The 23316-nt window shown below is 33.9% G+C and overlaps 2 protein-coding genes across 4 annotated transcripts in view; both read left to right on the top strand.

Annotated features, from left to right (window-relative positions):
* Positions 1 to 20311, top strand: part of LOC149475466 (uncharacterized) — a 66456-nt gene extending 46145 nt beyond the window's left edge. For 2 of the 3 annotated variants that reach the window (XM_089713444.1, XM_089713442.1), the window contains exons 2-10: positions 4620 to 4735; positions 5617 to 5771; positions 6614 to 6746; positions 7539 to 7721; positions 9501 to 9606; positions 10293 to 10433; positions 11307 to 11398; positions 18532 to 18681; positions 19800 to 20311. In XM_089713444.1, the coding sequence (XP_089569570.1) occupies positions 4625 to 4735; positions 5617 to 5771; positions 6614 to 6746; positions 7539 to 7721; positions 9501 to 9606; positions 10293 to 10433; positions 11307 to 11398; positions 18532 to 18681; positions 19800 to 20120 (1392 nt within the window). In that variant the 5' untranslated portion in view covers positions 4620 to 4624 and the 3' untranslated portion in view covers positions 20121 to 20311. Of the gene's footprint in view, positions 1 to 3004; positions 3202 to 4619; positions 4736 to 5616; positions 5772 to 6613; positions 6747 to 7538; positions 7722 to 9500; positions 9607 to 10292; positions 10434 to 11306; positions 11399 to 18531; positions 18682 to 19799 lie in introns of those variants that run through there. The other variant, XM_089713443.1, reaches the window with a different exon arrangement.
* Positions 20312 to 22039: 1728 nt separating this feature from the next.
* Sem1 (Suppressor of exocyst mutations 1) lies at positions 22040 to 23235 on the top strand. Its single transcript, XM_089713249.1, has 3 exons — positions 22040 to 22222; positions 22306 to 22402; positions 23094 to 23235. The coding sequence occupies exons 1-3, from the start codon at positions 22150 to 22152 to the stop codon at positions 23131 to 23133; spliced, it is 210 nt and encodes a 69-aa protein (XP_089569375.1). The 5' UTR covers positions 22040 to 22149; the 3' UTR covers positions 23134 to 23235.
* The last annotated feature ends 81 nt before the right edge of the window (positions 23236 to 23316 follow it).

Below are 23316 nucleotides of genomic sequence, written 5' to 3'. Positions count from 1 at the left end.
ATACCCGAGAAAGGACATAGGCTACCTTTTATTGCGAAATATGTACCACGGGCGAAGCCGGGGCGGACCTCTAGTAGGCTATATATCAGAATACTACCTAAGACTAATAGAGGCGGAGCAGTGCGGGTAAAACCGCGAGACACAGCTACTTTTACATATTAGCAAAGAACAAGTATGGTAAATAATAATTAAAGTTAAATTTCTGCTCATGCTAAAAATTACAGTAGATGCCCTTTTCAGGGTTGGTATTTAAAGATGTTACCGTAACCTTTTTTAATAAGGTTAATTAAGTACAAGCGGTACTTTCCATTGAAATAAATCGTGGCCTACAATTGCAGCCAAATTACTACACATACATCTTTATAAACTTCCTTGAAAAACACCAAATTATTATCTTACGTGGAAAATAGTGATCATGGCTAAAAATAAGTGAAACGTCCTTGAAAATACGAAAACAGGTAAGGAAACCAAAGTATGGATCGTTGCCAAAACCAAATAAGGAAGACCCCTGCCTTCGAATAATTTTCTTTCTCTCAGTTTTAACAGAGTGCCATCATATACTGGTCGTATAGGCCAATGAACTTGCTTCATTTTGTTTCACAGTAGATGGCGCCACGTGTGCATGTTTACATGTTTTTGTCTGCGCATGTGCCTAATGCGTATTGTTTTTGTTTTTGATATGAACGGGGATTATTTTTAAAAAACATTGTTATTGAAAGTATTAGAAAACAGTTGGTGGATTTCAAGGAATTGGCCAATCCCTTACCCAGCCCCCCTAGACAAGTGGCTTTCTATTAGCGTAAAGTTGAATAGAATAGATTATGAATGTATGAGATTGACGTTTGATTACGACGACGACGACGATTGATTACGTCAATCTCATACATTCATAATCTATTCTATTCAACTTTACGCTAATAGAAAGCCACTTGTCTAGGGGGGCTGGCTTTGTTTTGGTTCTATTGAAGATAAAAGATGTGTACCATGCTATACTAGTATTCAAATATGCGAATCGCACTTTAAAATAGATTTATGGATATCTTGATGCACTTGCATTAATATTGCGTTGTAACTTGTAATGGTTGTAATTTCATAATATTTTTTAAAAGAAACAGAATGAAAGGTAATGGCACACGCAGCGTATTTACAAACTATACATAGCCAGAACGCAACCATAGGAAACTGCTCGTGTATACTTTGTAATGCTGTTTTTAAGTTTGTTATTACAAAATATACACGAAGTTTGCGTACTGATCGTGTATACTTTGTAACGCGGATGCGTGCTTCTTCGTTCCAAACTATACACGATCAGTACGCAAAATATAACTAAATATACCTACTACACCACTTACGCTTGAGCGAAATAATAAACAAAATTTGGAAAATCCAAAAGTGCACGCCTCATAATTTTTTTTTTAATAAATATTTATTAATTATTATTTTTGTTTATTTAATAACAATTAAACCACATCGAATCAGACCCTGAAAAATGAAAGGGTTCTATTCCTGAGCATACTCAAGCGTAAGAGAAAAAAAAAGACTCGATTAGTAAAGTATTTCGGTCGCTATCGTGTTAACAAGAAAAAGGATCCGCACATACAGACACACGGACGTCCAAGACAGAACTTTTTTAAACTGTTTTTTAACTAGTTTAAATAACAAAAATGACATCAAAAATATCATGAACGTTAAAAATAGTGTTTTTTCTTAATATGTGTGTGTAGGTATTATCTTACAAGTGCAATGTATGATACATAAAGACATTTTAAGTTTGAAAAATCAGATGTTTTGCGCGAAGTGACAGTAGTACCCACCTCAACGCTTCGCTTATGAGGCGTGCAATAGTCATAGGCAATCAAAGACTTGTAAAGCTATATCTATCTACTTTTATTCTTCTTGATTGATTCAGTAAAATATGGAATATAATATTATTAGGTGAGCTTAGAAAAATAAATAGATAACAGATAGGTATATAAGGGTTACCTATGGGTTAGGTTAGGTTCGTGTTTTTTTTAACTACACAAAAATTGCCGTCGCCTCGCAACCGTCTTCTTCTGGACTTATTAGATTCTTACATTTTAGCACTATTGTCAATTGTAAGTCGTGCAGTATAGTCGGGAACGAAGACACAAGCATCCTCGATACAAAAAAAAATACGATCAGTACGCAACATTACATACACAATACACATGCATTTTAATAATAGATTTCAAAACAGCAATACAATAATATAAGCGCGAGCAATGGAAAGACGCCGCGCTTACTCCGAAACATACACGATTAGTCCGCATGCGTACTGGCGCTGTATATTTTGGAGCGCTATTCTTACTTACTTCACTACAAAGTATACGCGAGTACTTGCGTACTGCTGTTGTATAGATTGGAAGAACTTTGTGAAAAAGTTATTTCCAAACTATACGTGATTAGTTTCACACCGTTGCGTACTGGCCTTGTATAGTTTGGAAAGACGCGCACACGCAAAATAGGCGCTTGACGTCGAGTTGCGGAGAAATGCCCGTATATTATTAATATTATTAAGGTAATGGCAGATATATCGAAAAGCTATACAAAAACACCAAGCTATAATATTTAATTTTAGCTGACATGTATCAAGTCATTGTCCCGACCCATACATTGTTATAAAATTGCATACATATTTTTACCACACTTTTATTATTAGCGACATTTACTACAAGTTAAATATAGTGATTAAACAGTCAATCAAAATTAATCTCTATTTCTAATGGCATTAATAAAATTATCCTATAAAACGTCAAACTACGCAATGTAAAATGTCGTTGCCCCATACATTTGATTGCGTTTGTTTACGACCTTTGTATTAGACACATGTTATAAATCTTGGTAATAATAGAATAGATATTGAACATTGGTCGTATCAAATACGCATTTGTTACACAACATGCGCACGTGTTGTTATTTTCAGTTCACAAATAAAACGCAAACTTTTTATTGGCTTTATTTAATTATTCAGTTTGAAAGTATCATCCACCTGGATGTGTTCTATGTAACGTCTCTGTCACAGAGCAAGTAATATAGTAGTCTCTGTAGAAATTAAAGATTAAAGTGTTGAATAGGCTATCAGTGACTTTATCAGCTAGTCCTGAAATTATTTAGTGAAATTCGACGTTGTAACTGATAGGTACTTATTATACAACTTTGAAGGTACAATATAGAAAAAAGGTTGGTAATAATAATCTATACTAATATTATAAAGAGGAAAAGTTTGTAAGTATGTATGTAAGTATGTATGTATGTATGGTTTTCACGCAAAAACTACTGGACCGATTTCAAAAATTCTTTCACCATTAGAAAGCTGCATCTTTACTGAGCAACATAGGCTATATTGCATTTTCAAAAAAATTAGAGATCCTTTCCAAAAATGCAATAATGTAACCCAAGGTGTAAAAAAATCCTCAATAAAACTTCTGTCATCGCGTGCGCTGCGGAATCTATTGAAGATAGAACAAAAAAATGTTCTACAGTATTATAGAATGGATCAATATCTACAAGAAAGTCCGCGATACCATATGTCCATCTTCAGTAGTTATGTTACTACAACAACTTTTTTACGTTTTCAAAGTAAATAGAAGTGCCGACAGTAATCAAACCATGTTATCCATACACATATATTAATCCTTATCCCATTAAATGATGTTTTATTATAGACTGTTTCAATACCAGCAAAATACTTTTTAAATGAAAAGAATTGGATATTCCATTCAAAAGATATAACGAATTTAAAAGTGTCAATCTACAGAAAATAGTAGGTATACTGTTCGAGCAGGCCGTAGTGCGGGGGTCACGGAGGAATTCTACCAATATGCGTCTTGACGGAACACAGTGGGGTTTTGGTCGGTAGGAATCCGACATAACCCACGGCCCCTCCCCTGGAGGCCGTGGGTATCTATGAAAGATTTCCCCACTAAAAAAAAAAAAAAAGGCCGTAGTGCGGGACGGGGTAAAGGTGATTTTCATGTGATTAAAAATTAAACCTATAGTCCGACCTATAGTAGACTTTTCACTGTAAAGATATCGCTATCTATGCGGGTGAAACCGCAGGGCATTGCTAGTTATTTAATAAACATACTTAACTACCTAGATTAGAAAAAAAATTGAAACTGAATGGGCAATGAATACTGCCACTATCCAATTTGAGCAACATAACGTTACTACTTACGGTTCTATGTGTGAAGTCCCATGTCCCCTAGTGGGGTAAGGGGCAGATGCATTATACATCTGTTTCACTGATCGATTTTCTTTAGGGACAAGTAGGTGATCAGCCTTCTGTGTCCTGCCAGACCGAGACATTTTTTTTTCTTCGTCTCCACCGGGAATCGAACCCAGGACCCCTCGGTGTAAGCTCACGCGTCAACCACTGTACTAAGGAGGCGGTCATACGGTTACGGTTACGGTTCGGCTTTTAGTGTGTGTCAAAATTGCAAAAACCACCTTTCCGCGGCTTCGCCCGTTTTGTAGAAAACCTAACAAATTAAAATTAAACCTTCCATAAAAACAACTTTTTCAAATAAATACTGAACTTTTTGGACCAAGTGTGAATTTTACAATTTAAATAATTACTGATACATGTACTATTTCAGCAACCATGCCTTCAGAAGTGATCACAGACAAGTCGCTGCAGCGCGAGCTGGCTGACTCCATCATTCGGATGGTACCTCTCGATGAGATAAGAATCTTACTGGCTTGTGGTGCAAAGGTATGTTATATAATCTTATATATAAAATTCTCGTGTCACAATGTTAGTCTGCATACTCCTCCGAAACGGGTGGACCGATTCTCATGAAATTTTCTGTGCATATCGGGTAAGTCTGAGAATCGGCCAACATCTATTTTTCATATGTACCACGGGCGAAGCCGGGGCGGACCGCTAGTAACTTATATAATACTAGCGGTCCGCCCCGGCTTCGCCCGTGGTACATGTTTACGTTTTCTCTACATAAGAACCATCCTCGTACTTAAAGGAATATAATAAAAAAAGAATTATCGAAATCGGTTCAGCCGTTCTCGAGTTATGCGCTTACCAACACATTTTGCGATTCATTTTTATATATAAGAAGATTCATGTGCCATCTAAAAGGAAATATCTTATTGCCTTTGTTTGCGTATAAATTAAAAGCTTGAAGAATACAAAAGTGCACGACTCATAATGCTCATTCCTTAGCCAAAAAGAAGAATATAATTTTAGTTTTTCATTAATAACTATTGAACTGTGTTTAATAATATTACCATTTCAATACAGCTAAGATTATAGATAGATCTACAGCTAGTACATTTCTTTAATTGTACCTTATAGTATTACTATTAGTAGCAAAACATTTATATTTCTACCCTACATTCATTATATTCTTTATATTCCACTCCTTATTTATAACTAGCTGCTCCGCGTGGTTTCACCCCCGTGGTTCCACTCCTGTTGCCCGTAGCGTGATGAAATATAGCCTAACCTTCCTCGATAAATGGGCTATCTAACACCGAAAGAATTTTTCAAATCGGACCAGTAGTTCCCGAGATTAATGCGTTCAAACAAACAAACTCTTCAGCTTTATAATATTAGTATAGATATTATTTTATTATCAGGTAAATGAGCCAGTAACACAAGGATTGCGTCCCTTACACTATGCGATATGGCAGCGCTATTTGGAAGCCACACGGTTGCTTCTCGTGAGAGGCTGCGATATCAACGCGACGGATGATTGTGGTTATAGTGCCTTGCATCTGTCTGCGGAACATGGGTATGTATTAATTAATTTATTTAGTAATAAATATTAATTAATACATAACAACAAGAATGACAATGATGATGATGATGAAATATTAATTTATATTTAGACACTGATAATAAAGTATATCTAATTATGTAAAAATGTATCGCCAAATTAGTTGTTGAGGCTAATGGCTCGAATAATTCAGGTATTTCGACTAATAAGGGGTTATAGGACAACAACGCTGGAAAAGCTAGTTCTGTAATAATAAATCTAGAGTCTATGTAAATATGTAGTTGTTCAACCAGTCGAAATTAAGACGACTATTTCATACTAGGTTTCCGCCCGCGGCTACGCCCGCGCAGTCAAAGAAAAACCCGTAGTTCCCGTTCCCGTGGATTTTCGGGATTGCGTCATTTTCCCGGGATAAAAAGTAGCCTATGTCCTTTCTCGGGTATCAAAATATCTCCATACCAAATTTCATGAAATATGGTTCAGTAGTTTAGGCGTGATTGAGTAACAGACAGACAGACGGAGTTACTTTCGCATTTATAATACATATATTAGTATGGATATGTCGCAGGTTCATGTATTATATATCTATTTGAAGTGTCCCCGTAAGATTATGTCATTCAACGGGCAAAATTCAAATTCAAATTACATTTATTTGCAAGATTGTAGTAACAAATATAGGTGTTGCTATTACAATGTTATAGCGCTAATAAATTCTACCCATTATCTGGGTGTGCAAATATTTAAATTGATTAAATAGTAACAAAACAAATTGATTAACAATCTACTCTTTGATTATATGATATCTAGTAAAATTTTAAAGACACCGCTTTGTAAAAATAATATAATTTCTTCTACAGTTACACGGAATTCGTGAAACTGCTACTTGAAAGTGGTGCAGCGGTTGACTACCGTCCGGACACGGGCGAGGAGTTCCCACGAACAACGCTCTGTGATGAGCCATTGAGATTGGCTATACGGAATAAACATTATGTAAGTTTCATCAGACCATATAAGTGTATTATCAGACCATATAAGTGGTTTATCAGACCATATAAGTGGATTATCAGACCATATAAGTGGATTATCAGACCGTATAAGTGTATTATCAGACCATATAAGTGGTTTATCAGACCATATAAGTGGATTATCAGACCATATAAGTGGATTATCAGACCGTATAAGTGGATTATCAGACCATATAAATGGGGTATACATTATGTAAGTTAGTGATCAGAACATATAAAGGGGGTATAGATTATGCAATTTTGTTATTATCAGACAATATATCCGGGATAAATGTTATGACGGTGCTTTATAGTGTATAATAATGATTTTTTTCCATCATATAAAATAAAAATTATGAAGGTTAATTTTCAATAAACCATCATCAACTAGGCTTATAATAACGCTCAAAAATTGCCGTACGTATTTTTATTAACTTTTTATATTATATTAAGTAGAGCTTATTGTAGTGTTATCTTCAGTATAACTAATATAAAGTAATAGTTTTAACATCCTCGGCCAATATTTGTTGTTTTTTTTAATACTTTAAAAAATACTTACCCAAGCCAGAGGTCGTGGGTTCGATTCCCACCTAGGCCAAATATTTGTGTGATGAACATAGATGTTTGCTCTGTGTCTGGGTATCTATATAAGTGTTTATTTAAAATTATATATGTATTTTTATTAGCCATCTGGTTTCCATAACACAAGCGAATGCTTAGTATGGGATCAGATCGTGCCGTGTGTGAAAATTGTCCTGAAATATTTATTTATTAACAGGATGTAGCCCGTCTTCTATTAGAACATGGCGCAGATCCGAATAAAAGATACTTTTTCGGTGCCGAAATCAATCTGGTTTCCGATCCTGAGTATTTGGAACTGCTGCTCATGTTTGGAGCGAATCCTGACTCGAGGGATAGATCTGGCCTGACGCCGTTGATGAAGGCTGCCAGACAGAGAAAGGTAGGTTTTTTATGTAGTTTACACATACATTATATACATAGCTAAGAACAAAAAATAAATAAATAAAAATAAATAGCTTTCCGTCGCGTAGTCAAAGAAAAACCCGCATAGTTCCCGGTTCCGTGGGATTTCCGGTATTAGTCAGTTCTTTAAAGAAACGAATCTTCAATGGCGGCGCTTATCATTCCCTCTCGCTCACACACGGCCGTACGGTATGCAAAAAAAAAATGGAAAAATAAAATCACTAAAATGTATTTGATTTTCCCTATAATAGTTTTTATCATAAATTTACAATAACAATTATGCATTTGCGAAAGTAAATAATGTTTTATTGGAATTTGACAAAATATGTTCTTTGGGAAAAGTTGTTCAGTTTTATGGGCTTATTACAAGTATTATGGGGATTTTATTACATTCTGTATACGTAAATATGATAATTCATATAAATACACAAATACAATAACAAAAAATTTTGTCAACAAACAATTTGAAATAATTAATAAAATAATTATCAATTTACATTATTTTTATTTTCTTTTTTGCTGATCCTACCATCTGTCAAAGTCAGCTTTGGCCGCCATTGAAGATTCGTTTCTTTATTGAACTGACTAATATAAAACCTATCCTATATCCTTCCTCAGGTCTCAAGCTATCTCTGTACCAAATTTGAAATAAATCCATGCAGTACTTTTTGAGATTAGCCCGGACATACTTACATACAAACAAACAGACAAAAATTCTGAAAGCTATATTTTTGACTTCGGTATCTATTGTTGATTACGCCCCAAGTATTCTTTAAAAAAAAATATTCAATGTACAGTTTTGACTTTCCTACGATTTTATTATAGGAAATAGATATTTAGTTTAGATATTTAGTTTTAGTGTCAAAATATAAATATATAGAATATAAAAGGGATAAGATTTTTTTAAACCACTTTAAAAGATTGTTTCAAACTCAAACTCAAACTCAAACATTTATTTATTCAATTAGACTTCTTCTTGAAGCATTTTTGAATCGTCATTACATATTGTTAACATTTACCACCGATTCGGAAAGCAGTATCTATGGAGAAGAATCGGCAAGAAACTCCATAGTTGCTCTTTTAAATCATAACAGTTTAATTAAATTTTCAGTTGAATAATATAAACCTATATTGCAGTAAATAATATTATTTTTAACTACCCTCACGTTTTATCTCACAAAGTTAAACTGTATTTTCTAATAAAGAAAGTATCCTTGCAGTTATTTTAAATTTAATATTGACTGACCGGTTGGGTTAGCTGCCTTCCAAGCCAGAAGTCGTGGGTTCGATTCCCACCCGGGGCAAACGTTTGTGTGATGAACATAGATGTTTGCTCTGTGTCTGGGTGTTAATTATCTATATAAGTATTTATTTAAAATTATATATATGTATGTTTATCAGCCATTTGGTTTCCATAACACAAGCGAAAGCTTAACGACGCGGTTGGCGCAGTGGTAAAGTAACAGCCTACTGAGCCGACGGTCCCGGGTTCGATCCCCGGTCAGGGCAAATATTTGTGTGATGAACTCAATTATTTGTTCTTGGGTCTGGGTGTTATTATCTATATATGTATTTATTAAATATTATATTTATCGTCGCCTAGTACCCACAACACAAGCCTTAATTGAGCTTACTGTGGGACTAGGTCGATTTGTGTAATAATGTCCTATAATATTTATTTATTATTATTTATTAGTATGGGATCAGATCGTACTGTGAAAATTGTACTGAAATATTTATTTATTTAATGTTCCAGGGAATAGAATCAGTATTACTCCTTATAAGTTATGGAGCTGATGTCAACGCTATAGCTGACGTGAGAAATGACTATAGAACTGTCATGCATTATGCTGTATTGAGCGGTGAGTTCATATCAAACTAGCTGTGCCCCGCGGTTTCACCCGCATTCCTCCGCTCCTGTTGGTCTTAGCGTGATGATATATAGCCTATAGCCTTCCTCGATAAATGGGCTATATTACAACGAAATAATTTTTCAAATCGGACCAGTAGTACCTGAGATTAGCGCGTTCAAACAAACATACAAACAAACAAACTCTTCAGCTTTATAATATTAGTATAGATTAGTAACTAGATTTCCGCCCGCGGCTTCGCCCGCGCAGTCAAAGAAAAACCCGCATAGTTCCCGTTCCCGTGGGATTTCCGGGATAAAACCTATCCTATGTGTTAATCCAAGTTACCCTCTATATGTGTGTTAAATTTCATTGTAATCGCGTCAGTAGTTTATGCGTGAAAACCATACATACATACAAACCTTTCCTCTTTTTAATATTAGTATAGATTAGTATTAGAGTTTTTAAAACAACGCCCTCTAGATGTAATAATTGAAAATCGATAGTTTGCTGTTTCCTTAGTTCTAAAATTGGTCACTAGGTGGCGCTTTTAAAACTGCAAATTAAATAATAAGCTCAAATCAGAGCGCCATCTAGCAATAAGCTGAAATTACGGGGTACGATCTTTAGTATGACGTTCATCAGTCCTATATATTTAAGTCCATGGTATTAGTATAGATATAAAAATTTAATTACAGGTAACACAGAAGTAGTGAACTTATTGATAAAACAAGGTGCTAAAGTGAATTATGAAAGTCCAGATTTAAACAAACCATCGCCTTTGGACCTCGCTATACTAAAAGGAGATGTTGATATGGTCCAAATGCTTTTGAATGCTGGTAAGTTAGTAATTTTAGTAGTAGTAGTAAAAAAGTAGTAAGTAGTAGGAAAAGTAGTTTGTAGTAGTAAAAGTAGTGTTTAGTTGTAAAGGTAGAACTTAGAAGTAGTAAAAGCAGTTTGTAGTAGTAAAGGTAGTTTGTAGTAGTAAAGGTAGTTAGTAGTAGGAAAAGTAGTTAATAGTAGTAGAGGTAGTTAGTTGTAGTAATGGTAGTTAGTAGTAGTATAAGTAGTAAGTAGTAGTAAAGGTAGTTAGTAGTAGTAAAGGTAGTAGAAGTAGTCGTAGTGCTAGTTTATGTGATCAAAAAATAAAATATGATTCGTAAGACCATAAGAAATATTAGGTTTTGTAAGATTAGTAGAATTATTATAACAAATAGTAGAAATAGTAGGATTCATATTACCAGTCGAGTAATTAGGTTTAGTAGTATTAGCAGTATTATTTCAATAAAAGCATATTAAAATAAAATAAATAAAAAATAATCATTAAACAATCATTGATCAAACATAGTTATAAGGTAACAAGATACTAACAATTATAATATGGATATTGCAATTATCTGAAATAAATCAAATAAAATAATAAATAAAAAATGTGTGCGTGTACTAGTGTACACACGTAAGAAGTCAAACTTCTTTATGACCTTATTTTTTAAAAAATAATTTACAAAATGAAACTTTACAGAAATACGTCGAATCACGCGTGGTAGGGATAAGAAAAAGATGGCGCGTAACGGAAACATGTCACGCGTAATGAAAAAATGTTACATTAAATTTTTTCCAACCCCGATAAAGAAGTTTCACTTCAATAAATAAATAGTTTTAAATTAATTAATTATTTAAATAATAAACAATTAAAATAATTAAATTTACAGGTGCGTGTGTGAATGCGTCTAGTTCAGTAATTGGCACGCCTCTACACGTGGCCTGCTCCGACAATATAACCAATAGAAAGGAAATCGTTAAAGTAAGTAGATATTTGGATTTTTAAAATAAACTAGCGGTCTGCCCCGGCTTCGCCCGTGGTACATATTTACGTTTTCTCTACATAAGAACCATCCTCGTACTTCAAGGAATATAATAAAAAAAGAATTATCGAAATCGGTTCAGCCGTTCTCGAGTTGTGCGCTTACCAACACATTTTGCGATTCATTTTTATATATAAGAAAGAAGATAAAGACGTGTGTCACTCGGGGACTGCCGCGGTAAAGCTATTGCATGCTATGCCTTCAAGCCACACCTCCGCGCCCGTCCCCGTGGGGAGCGTGAGGTTTTTTCGTTACGGAATTTCTCGATTCGGTCCCCGCGCTCAAGGCGATAGAAGCTATGCAATAGCTTAAAAAAATATGTTTTTAAATAATTAATGTTTGATACAAATTATATAGAGATTGAATAAATAGTAGAAAAAAACTACTATAGCGCGATAACAAAGACAGAAAAAAGTGTTTTTTATTGTTTTTTATATTTAAATATTTACGGATCGGAATAACCGTTCTCATTTTTTTATTAATATCTACCTAAGGGCGCTTGTGCACTACAAGGAATTTTACTGTCCGGCATTCCGATTTTTTACGGTCCGGTATGGCACGCCATTAATCTATATACTAGCTTGTGCACTATACGTAATTTTACTGTCCGACATTTTACTTTTCCCTATTCCGGATGGTTTTTTGTGTCTACGAGTCGCTGTAGGTATAATTGTTTTCGAATGCCCACTTGCTTGGATATTACTGTTTTTACTGCATATGCCAATTGAAAGCAAGCTTTTGTTTTACTTTCTTTTAGTTGGCAATGAGATTTGAGAAGTCGGTATTGTTATTTTATATACATTGAGTGTTGGTAAGTTAAAGTTCAAGTGGGAATAGCTTTAGCTCCTCGTCACCGATTAAAATAAATAAGTGAAACACGCATTTTAAATCTCTTACGGATCTTTACTTTTTATTATAACGAAATAATATAATATTTCTCCTTCTATATTTTTTACTCGTTTCTTGTAAAATGCAAAAACAATCATTTATGATAGCATTATACCGCCAAACTTCCTTGAACTGTACCGCACTGATCCGAGTAAAGACGGACAGGTGCACAAGCAATTCATCGGTTTTTTCATGCCACACCGGACCGTAAAAAATCGGAATGCCGGACAGTAAAATTCCTTGTAGTGCACAAGCGCCCTTAGTATCTATTTTTTATTCTTCTGAGAACGGTAAAAAGTAAAAACTAGGGCGTTTGTCCACTACAAGGAACTTTACGGTCCGGCATTCCGATTTTTTACGGTCCGGTATGGCACGCCATTAATCTATATACTAGCTTGTGCACTATACGTAATTTTACTGTCCGACATTTTACTTTTCCCTATTCCGGATGGTTTTTTGTGTCTACGAGTCGCTGTAGGTATAATTGTTTTCGAATGCGACGACGCGGTTGGCGCAGTGGTAATGTAACTGCCTACTGAGCCGACGGTCCCGGGTTCGATCCCCGGTCAGGGCAAATATTTGTGTGATGAACTCAATTATTTGTTCTGGGGTCTGGGTGTTATTATCTATATATGTATTTATTAAATATTATATTTATCGTCGCCTAGTACCCACAACACAAGCCTTAATTGAGCTTACTGTGGGACTAGGTCGATTTGTGTAATAATGTCCTATAATATTTATTATTATTATTTATATTTATAATGCCCACTTGCTTGGATTTTACTGTTTTTACTGCATATGCCAATTAAAAGCAAGCTCTTGTTTTACTTTCTTTTAGTTGGCAATGAGATTTGAGAAGTCAGTATTGTTATTTTATATACATTGACCAAGCATTGACCTATAATTATTATCTAAGTAAGTGTTGGTAAGTTAAAGTTCAAGTGGGAATAGCTTAATTAGCTCCTCGTCACCGATTAAAATAAATAAGTGAAACACGCATTTTAAATCTCTTACGGAACTTTACTTTTTATTATAACGAAGTAATATAATATTTAAAGAAAGAAAGAAAGAAAGAAAAAACGTTTATTTAATGGCACATAGCCTCACACGTACATAATTCAAAGCAATTTATACAATACTTATAATACTTACTTACTACAATACTTAAAAATACACATTGAAGTGTGTAGTCTGTGAAGCATGATGCCATTAAAAGGGGAAATCACTCGGTGAACATCTGTGACGTAAACAAAAAAAACGTCACAGCACCGATTTTCAGTGAGCCCCGAGAGCAATACTTCGTCATAATATATTTTAATTAAAGAAAAGAAAATAAATACAATATTAATAGTATAATGTAAAATATAGACATAATAATATACTATAATATATATACACACATACACGTATTATAATATATTACATATAAAAGAATTTAATGCATAATACATTAAGTAGAACCACTAAATTGGTAAATAAATATATAAATAAAACAAAGCAATGAAAGTTAAAAAGGATTCTGCTACAATAGGTATATAAACTGACAACCATGGACGTGAACCCAAGGAAAGCATGTTTCGACGAGTGAAGGGCACCATCCTAGCTTAAAAGTGATTAGTTGGTAGAAGAGGTTACAATGCAACTAATGCTGATCTAACTGCGTCTGAATAAGATAGTTTTTGTACTTTAATCTAAACGTTGATAACGATTGAATATTGCGAAACGGAGGCGGCAAGTTATTCCAGCATTTAGTTGCATTGTACTTAAAGCTCCCCCTGAACGCCTCAGTTCGAAACTTATGTGGATACAAGATATACGAAGATGCCCTTGTTTTATATCTTTTGTTTGTATCACGTCCCCACGATAATTTATCATGGAGATACTGAGGTGTAGCTGTTTTCACTATTCCAAACAGTAAGGAGGCAAAATGCATGCGACGTCGATTTTCCATATTCAAAGTCTTTGCTTTGTTTAAATAAGGTGAAATATGACTTCTAGGTGGTATTTGCCAGCAAAATCGAGCACAAGCATTCTGCACCCGCTGAATAGCTTGCTTCGTTCTAGCAAATAGACGGTGACCATACACAGTATCTCCATAATTAAACTTGGAGAGAATCAAAGTATCACACAGACGCATCTTAATGTCCGAACTTAAATACCTTTTCAGGCGATATAGTACCTTCAGACGATAGAAACAGTTTGAAACTATTTTACTGATATGCTTTTCAAATCTTAAACCCTCGTCAAAGATGATTCCAAGGTTTCGAACCTCCTTAACGCGCTGTAAGACCGTCCCATTTATAGATACCTCAATACGCTGTTGTTTGTCAAGCTTTTCGATCTGTTGCGGTGTTCCCATGATTATATATTTTGTTTTGGCTGGATTAAGAACTAAAGAATTGTTTTCTGACCATTTATTTATTCGATCCAGGTCAGCACTCAAGTTTTCCAATGCCGATTGTGTTTCACTTGGTGAGAAAGAAATATAAAGTTGAATGTCGTCCGCATACATATGGTACTTACAGTTGTGTATGCAAGTCGTTATATCCCCGCTGTATAAGATATAAAGTAAAGGACCGAGAATAGATCCCTGTGGCACTCCTCTGGCTATAGTTTTCCTATCAGAATACAGTGTTGTACCGTTCTCTTGATTCACCGCCACCACTTGACTACGGTCACTCAAATAGCTTCTAAACCACTCAACAACTTTCTCGCTAAAACCATAGTAAGAAAGCTTTGCTAAGAGCAAGGGTATGTTCAACGTATCAAATGCCCGTGAGTAGTCCAGCAAAACTACAATGGTGATTTTCCCATCATCCTGTGCAGATAGAATGTTATCCAGTACATCAACAAGAGCCGTGGCTGTTCCGCGCTGCTTACGAAAGCCTGACTGTAATGTCGGTAAGATGTCATGGTGATCAAGATATTCCATCATCTGACTGTACACTGCTTTTTCTAATAACTTAGAGAGACATGGAAGAACACTCACGGGACGAAGGTCTTTAAAATCATTAGCGTTATTATTCTTCTGAATCGGTCGTACTATGGCTTGGCGCCACAGGGATGGAAAAGAACATGAAGTTAAAGAAAAATTTATAATATGGGTCAGAACAGGTAAAAGCTCAGATACAACGACTTGCAACATATCCAAAGATAAACCATCCACACCAACAGCATTAGATTTGAGCCCTCGGAACATCCTCAAAACCTTATCTTCAGATACTTTACTAAATGTGAATTCCGAATGTTTCAATCTATTATAAGTATAATAATTTAATGTATCATCAGGCACAGTATCTCTTCCAGGAACATTAAAAAAATGAGAATTTATTAAGTTAGGGTCTCGTATATGTAGGGGAAGTACAACAGCCTTATTAGGTTTCAAATCTATGTGCTTATTAAGATGTTTCCAGAGAATTTGTGGCTTATCTATATTATCATTAACGTAACGATTATAATATACAGTCTTTTCAGTTATTATTGCATTATTGACATATTGTTTTAGATCCTTATAGAAATTCTCATGATGTGACATCTTAGTAGCCTTCGCCTTAATATGGGCCTCGTCGCGTTTCCTCATCATTAATTTTATGTTGTAAGTTATCCATGGGTAGCCTTTATCACGCGTCAATACTGTTTTATGCGGTGCAAGGAAATTAAACATATCCAATATTGAGGTGGAAAAGTCATTAACTAGGTTATGTATATTGTCATATAAATAAAAGCGATTTGTGTCAAAACTATTTAAATATGTAAGAAGTAGTGTTGAATTTATATCCTTCATGGGTCTGTATGTTATAAGCTTTGGTTGGAATTTATTTTTAATAATGTCCATTTTACCAGAGATGAAGGCATGGCTGCTAAGTGATTTGATGTAATCTATGCTGATGTCATATACCGGAACGGTAGCACATATTAAGTCAAGAAGAGTAGCACTCTCCTCTGTGAAATGTGTCGGTTTGAGAATGTATTGATGTAGATTCATGCTATTTAAAAAGTTTACGAGCTTAGTGGTGTTACAGTGTCGTTCATCTAATAAGTTTATATTGAAATCTCCTAAAAGTATTAAATTATCACACCATATCAAACTTCCAATCGAGTCTACCAGAGCATTAAAAAATATATTAACATCCAACCACGGTGGACGATATGCTGTGCCAATAACTGTATTAATGCCTCGGCAAGAAATTTTTATCCACATTTGTTCCACCTGTGGTGACACTGGGTGTTCTAGAATTTGTACACCAATACAGTTTCGAATATAAAAGCCCACCCCTCCCCCTCTTCTACGAATACTAATGGGACGAGGCAGGTGTTTGAGACTATAGCCTGGTACTTGAGGAGCACGCCCATCCTCACCCTCACGAAGCCATGTTTCATTTACAGCAAGTACGTCAACTGAATGCCTATCGAGTGCAACAAAAAATTCTTCATGATTTGTACCTAGCGAGCCCGGATTTATGAAGCCTATTGCAAAATTACGCTTTTTCTGTTTAACCATCATCATAAGTTTTAAATAAAGAATGAGAACAAATGAAAAGTAAATTATAATAAATATATTTCAAATTATATATTATATAGGGGATATAAAACCACTTAATATACATACATAATAAAATACAGAATTTTAGTTTATAATAATAATAATAAAAGAGTACATTAATGAGCATTGACAGCATCACAGACTCGCACTCAGGCACAAAACTTACACTTAGAAAAAGTAAAATATAATAAATATATTTCAAATTATATATTATATAGAGGATATAAAACCACTTAATATACATACATAATAAAATACAGAATTTTAGTTTATAATTATAATAATAAACGAGTACATTAATGAGCATGGACAGCAACACAGACTCACACTTAAGCACAACGTTCAGGAATACTATTATTAATTGTTTGTTCTTATGGACCAACAAATAACAAATACAAAGCCATACAGTGTATTTAAATAACATGTAATTATAATTTATTAGGGTACTACAGAAATATTGCAAGAGTGAGGGAAATAATAAATCAAAAGAATGTATGTTCTCACATATTAAGACAACACCATAATGCAATACAATATTATTACTAATTATATAATATTTAGATTTTATAATTAAATAACATTTCAAATTGAAGTTTTTTAGGTTATGGAAAAAATAAAAAGTTAAAATTATTGTTATAAGAGTTAAATTGGGCGCATATACATTTTTAAAATTATTTAACGTAGACGTGTTATAAAACATCATATTCATAATATTGAGATAGAACATAAAAATAAATGTAGTGACGACAAACATATCCAAATCGTTTAAGGACAAAAAACCTCATCTATATCTTTTTCACTAGTTATATATACAACTTTTGATTTATTATCTCGCCTGGCAAAAATACGACCTCCTCGGGTCCAGATAAAGCGCCAGTTATTAGACCGGCCCAGTTTTTCGCGAGCTGAATAAAATAAATTACGATTAGAGTACGTGAGATGTTCATTAACATAAAATCGTCGCGGTGCTCCCCCCACCCCCGTATTGGCTGTGTCGGCACCGCGGCGCACGCGCGCCGCGTGCAGTAGTTCGTCGCGCAGATGCCGGCGCGTGAGACGCACGACTATGGGACGCGCGTGCACTCGCTCGACGCTCGTGCTGCCGGGGCTCTCAACCTCCGCGCGCCGTCGAATCCCACGCCTATATACATTCGCTATATCGCGTTCATCGAGAGTTAATCCGATCTTAGTCCTATCTTTCACCTTCTATATTTTTTACTCGTTTCTTGTAAAATACAAAAACAATCATTTATGACAGCATTATACCGCCAAACTTCCTTGAACTGTACCGCACTGATCCGAGTAAAGACGGACAGGTGCACAAGCAATTCATCGGTTTTTTCATGCCACATCGGACCGTAAAAAATCGGAATGCCGGACAGTAAAATTCCTTGTAGTGCACAAGCGCCCCTACGGTTTTGTATTATTTTTGGTTTATTTGATTATTTACAAAAGTGGGATAAAAATAAATCAATTTATTTATTTATTGCTTTTTAATGAAACATGGGAAACTTATTGCTAATATAAGTATACAAAACAAAAAACAGTATAGTTTATTAGGCGGCCTTATCACTTAGAAGTGATCTCTTCCAGGCAACCTAGGCATAATCAATTTTGTGTGTATATTTTTCCCCGCAGATTCTACTAAACAGCGGAGCAGACCCAAACCAAAAGGTCTACAATGAAGAAGATGGCGCTCAACTCCGGCCAGCACTTGCTGAATACTTGGCCAGCAATACTGAACCCGACGCTGATATCGTATACGCGCTGCTGAGAAGCGGAGCCAGGGTATGTAAATACATATCAAACAATATATAAATCATGGACTAATATAAATATCTATTTGTCCATGATATAAATACTAGCTTTCCACCCGCGGCTTCGCCCGCGTTTTCAAAGAAAAACCCGCATAGTTCTCGTTCCCGTGGGATTTCCGGGTTAAAACCTATCCTATGTGTTAATCCAAATTACCCTCTATATGTGTGCTAAATTTCATTGTAATCGGTTCAGTAGTTTTTACGTGAAAGAGTGATAGTATTAAGATTATCATCTTAATACAATTATAAAGGCGAAAGTTTGTAAGTATGGATGTATGGATGTTTGTTACTCTTTCACGTAAAAACTACTGAACCGATTACAATGAAATTTAGCACACATATAGAGGGTAACTTGGATTAACACATAGGATAGGTTTTAACCCGGAAATCCCACGGGAACGGGAACTATGCGGGTTTTCCTTTGAAAATGCGGGCGAAGCCGCGGGCGGAAATCTAGTTAGTTCATAAACCCTTTAATCACACATAGTACATGCTGAATATTTGGTCAGCAAATGCTGATATTGTATTCGCGCTGCTGCGAAGTATAGCCAGAGTATGATCATGTATTGTACCTATATTATTAGTGGCTGATATAATATAATCCCCTTGATAGATTAATCTTTTATAATATAAAAATGAATCCCAAAATATGTTGGTAAGCGCATAACTTGAGAACGGCTGAACCGATTTCGATAATTTTTTTTTTATTACATTCCTTGAAGTACGAGGATGGTTCTTATATAGAGAAAACGTAAATATGTACCACGGGCGAAGCCGGGGCGGACCGCTAGTTGTATAAAAAACAGAGAATATCACTTGCTGAATGGTCAGCAATTACTGGGAAATTGTGCTAGGATATCCTGACTGACTGACTCTTTTAAGTGTCTTTAGTTAAAATCGATTTTATCCATTTAAAATGCCATTTTATGATTAAACAAATAAATTAAATTAAATACTGTCTCATAAATCGGTTCAGCTGTTTCATTTAAAATTGGAACATTGTATGTACCTATTAATAATACAATTCTTGCAGAAAATTTTGGATATTTTGTCTATGGACACAATAATAGTTTTTTTTTTATATTTCAGGTAATAATGAAAACACAGTTCCGCGACCCGGACGGCATTTTAAACCACCTTCAAAACGTTACCTTAGAAGAGTACCAACATATCTACTATCTCCTTCTACAAGCGGCCGAATCTTTCGACCTTTGTATGATAAAAAGAAATAATATCCTCAACCCAGTACAGAAAGAAGCGCTTATAAAACGCGCGAAAAACCCCATTTCTTTATTGGCTCAAGTTAGGATTTTTCTACGCAAACATTTTGGCACTAAATTCGCGAAAGCTGTCAAAAATATGGAAATTCCGACCATATTGCATCGCTATTTGCTGTTTGAATGCAGTTAATCTTTTTAGGTTATGTTTTTGAATTTTTTTCTTCCATTTTTGGAGTTGCCATGCGCAAATATTGATTGTTTATGGTTGAAAAAAAATAGTGTTGCCAGCGCGCAATCTATTTGCCTAGTTTGCGGAAAATGTAGGTGGTTTGAAACAAATATTTTATAAATGGGGTTGCCAGTGCGAAATTTTTTGCCTTGCCTTTTGCCTTTGCCTTATCGATGGAGTTAATTTACTTTAAATAGAAAAAATCGTTTATTTTTAGGCAGTTTTCTGTTTCATAAGGTCGGTTTGCCGATTTTTTACTACGATACTATTGATAAATAATTTGAAATAATTATAATTTATAAGACTTTTATGTATTTAAGTATGTTTATTGTTCAAGAAACAATGAAAAATACTTTTTGCATGTAGTAGGAGTAGAATTATAGCTTATTTATCGTATTTTTCTGTTAATTTAAGTTTTTTTTATCCGATTGGGAAAAATATAAATTTATACAGTTTTATCAAGTGAATTGTTTAATAAGTTATTATTGAGAAAAGTAAACTGATGCTTTTTAAAATGATTTTGTATTGCTTATGGAAAACAAGCAGAATATTAAATACCTATTAAAAAATTTTATGTATTGAGGAAATTGACCCTTCAATATTTTATAAAAAATAGAATTCAATTTAAATAGAATTAGTTTTAATGTATTTTTTTTATAATGTATAAAGCTTGCATGAATACAAACGCACAAAAATATGTTTTATGTGTAATACCTATACATAACTTTTTATTTTTTTATGTATCTTTTTAAAATATCCGAAATCGGTATATGTAACCATTATATTTTACCTTAAAATTTATTAAAAGATAATAAAAAATGCTTTCTTATGGAAAATACATTTTCTGTAAAAATTATGAGTAACTTGTAAGTAGTCTTACAAAAGAATTATAAATTAGTTGAAAAAATATTTTTTTTATAATTTTGCCTGACTATTTAAATCTATTAATAAATATTTTTTAAAAGCGAAGTTCGCTCGTGAAAAATACTGCAGCTTACGACATGAATCTAAAAGATCTGAAGCTTAGGGGTCTTTTTATATTATGAATGTTTTTTTTGCATTATTTGAGACCCTGTCTTTTACTATGGTCATATTAAAATGCTAAAAATGTAGTCTGAAATCATTTTTAAATGTGATATCTTGTGATATTTTAGATTTAAGGGAAAAGAAAGGTACATAGTAATTACGTAAAAATGAAATACTTTTGTATGTACTTATTTTGACTGTGTTTATTATGATAATAAAGGCTTTTGTAATAATTATTCATGTTTTATTTCATTTTTATTATTTGCCTGGAAATGTTGTGTGTCTTACAAATACAATGATGATAAATCTTTGTTCAAATTAACAGACATAAAATGAACTAAAAGTTACATTTTGTTACCCAAAATATTTTTGAGTAAAAGTCATAGCAAGGTCTGCAAGGAGATGAATTCAATTCATAATTTTAATTTACGGCGTTACCTAAATCGTTGCTACAATTTTTCTAAATTTTAATGATTACCAAATTGGAACACAGCATACTGAGCAGATAATTTAGAAAATAAAGACGACCTAAATAGCCTTAAAAGTAAATAAGCATTTTTGATTGCGTTAACCTCAGGAAGTATCAATAAATGAAAGTTATGAATTGATAGTTATGGAAGTTAATGTAAAAAAAAAACTGATGCATTCTTTAACCATTACACAATGGGTATGTCAATTTCACTGATATTTTTATATTAACAGGATCTGTTAAATTATTTATTTCATCACGAACTCTAAGCAGTCTTATAATCAAACCAAAAATCGTAACGTGAATGGCGTCCTTATTGACCAAATCCATATTTTTTTAATGCTAGCAACACAAATCACTAAAAAAAAATTCGTTTGACATTGACATTTGACAGTGGCACAGTGAATAATCAAAAATTTTGCAGCTTTGTTTGGGAAGCATTTAAACTGCTATTCATTCATTGAAAGCTATTTTATTCAATTTATAATTGCAAAAATGGCTGATAAACAGAAAGTCGATCTTGGTCTACTCGAAGAGGATGATGAATTCGAAGAATTTCCCGCTGAAAGTAAGTATCCGAACATAATAGAATACCATACAATTTCGATGTTTTTTATTAGTTTTTTATGAAGTTTTTATATTTTTTAACAGATTGGGGTGCAGAAGAAGCTGATGATGAAGATGTATCCGTGTGGGAAGACAACTGGGAGGATGATATCGTCCAGGATGATTTCAACCAACAGTTAAGGTTAGGACTTGCGATATAGGTTCATTAAAATTTAAATTATGCATCGATCGGCTTTATATAAAATAAATAATACTAGAAACTGAAGAGGAAATAAGAGGACTATATTCATTGAGTAACAATGTGAATATTCTTTGGATTATTAATAAACTAGCTTACTCTTTATTAAATTATTTGACCCAACAGACATAACCCTGTTTTGCCCTGTATAAACTGTAAAAAATATGCTTAAAGCGCATCACACATGGTGAAGATACTATAATATTTTATGTTAAGATTCTCTAATATAAAATATTACAGTATCTTAAGGTATCCGGTATCAGCGTTCTGACCATCATTTTTCTTTTTGTCATTGCGTACTAAGACCCCTGTAGAACCGCCATCCTGTTACAAATGACCCGAAATTTTGTGTGGAAATTTCGGGTCATTTGTGGCGACACGGTTTTCATATGTTATTGAATTATTGGTGCAATACTATATATTTAGTTCATAAGATTCGTCTCCTGCCAATATTAAGCACAACAAAAAAAAATATTGATATCAATCCAGCTATTCATGTGTGATGCCATGACCAATATAACATTGATTATCCTTAAAACTTTACTTACTTTCCATCTGTTATAATTCTTATGAATCTTTTAAAATATACAAACCTATTCTTATATTTTATTTAAATATAATTATTTGTTTGCAGGCAACAACTGGAGAAGTTGAGGGAACAAAACAAAGGATAAATTCCACTTACTATTTTTAAGATACATCTATTTTGTCATTATATTTAAGAAATTTTGTTTAAAAACTTGTATTGATTACAAAATACAATTCTAAGTAATCAATGTTGTTTTATTTTTAACTAACTTGCCGCCCGCGGCTTCAGCCGCTTTATCAAACCTTATACTAACCCCTTCCTCTTGAAT

Source organism: Colias philodice, chromosome 30, assembly GCF_061535455.1.
Source record: "Colias philodice isolate Cphi_HAF_F1 chromosome 30, ilColPhil1 Martin Lab GWU primary, whole genome shotgun sequence".
NCBI classification, from domain to species: Eukaryota; Metazoa; Arthropoda; class Insecta; order Lepidoptera; family Pieridae; genus Colias; species Colias philodice.
The sequence above is the reverse complement of the archived record's forward strand: the minus strand, read 5'-3'. Positions and strand labels throughout refer to the sequence as shown.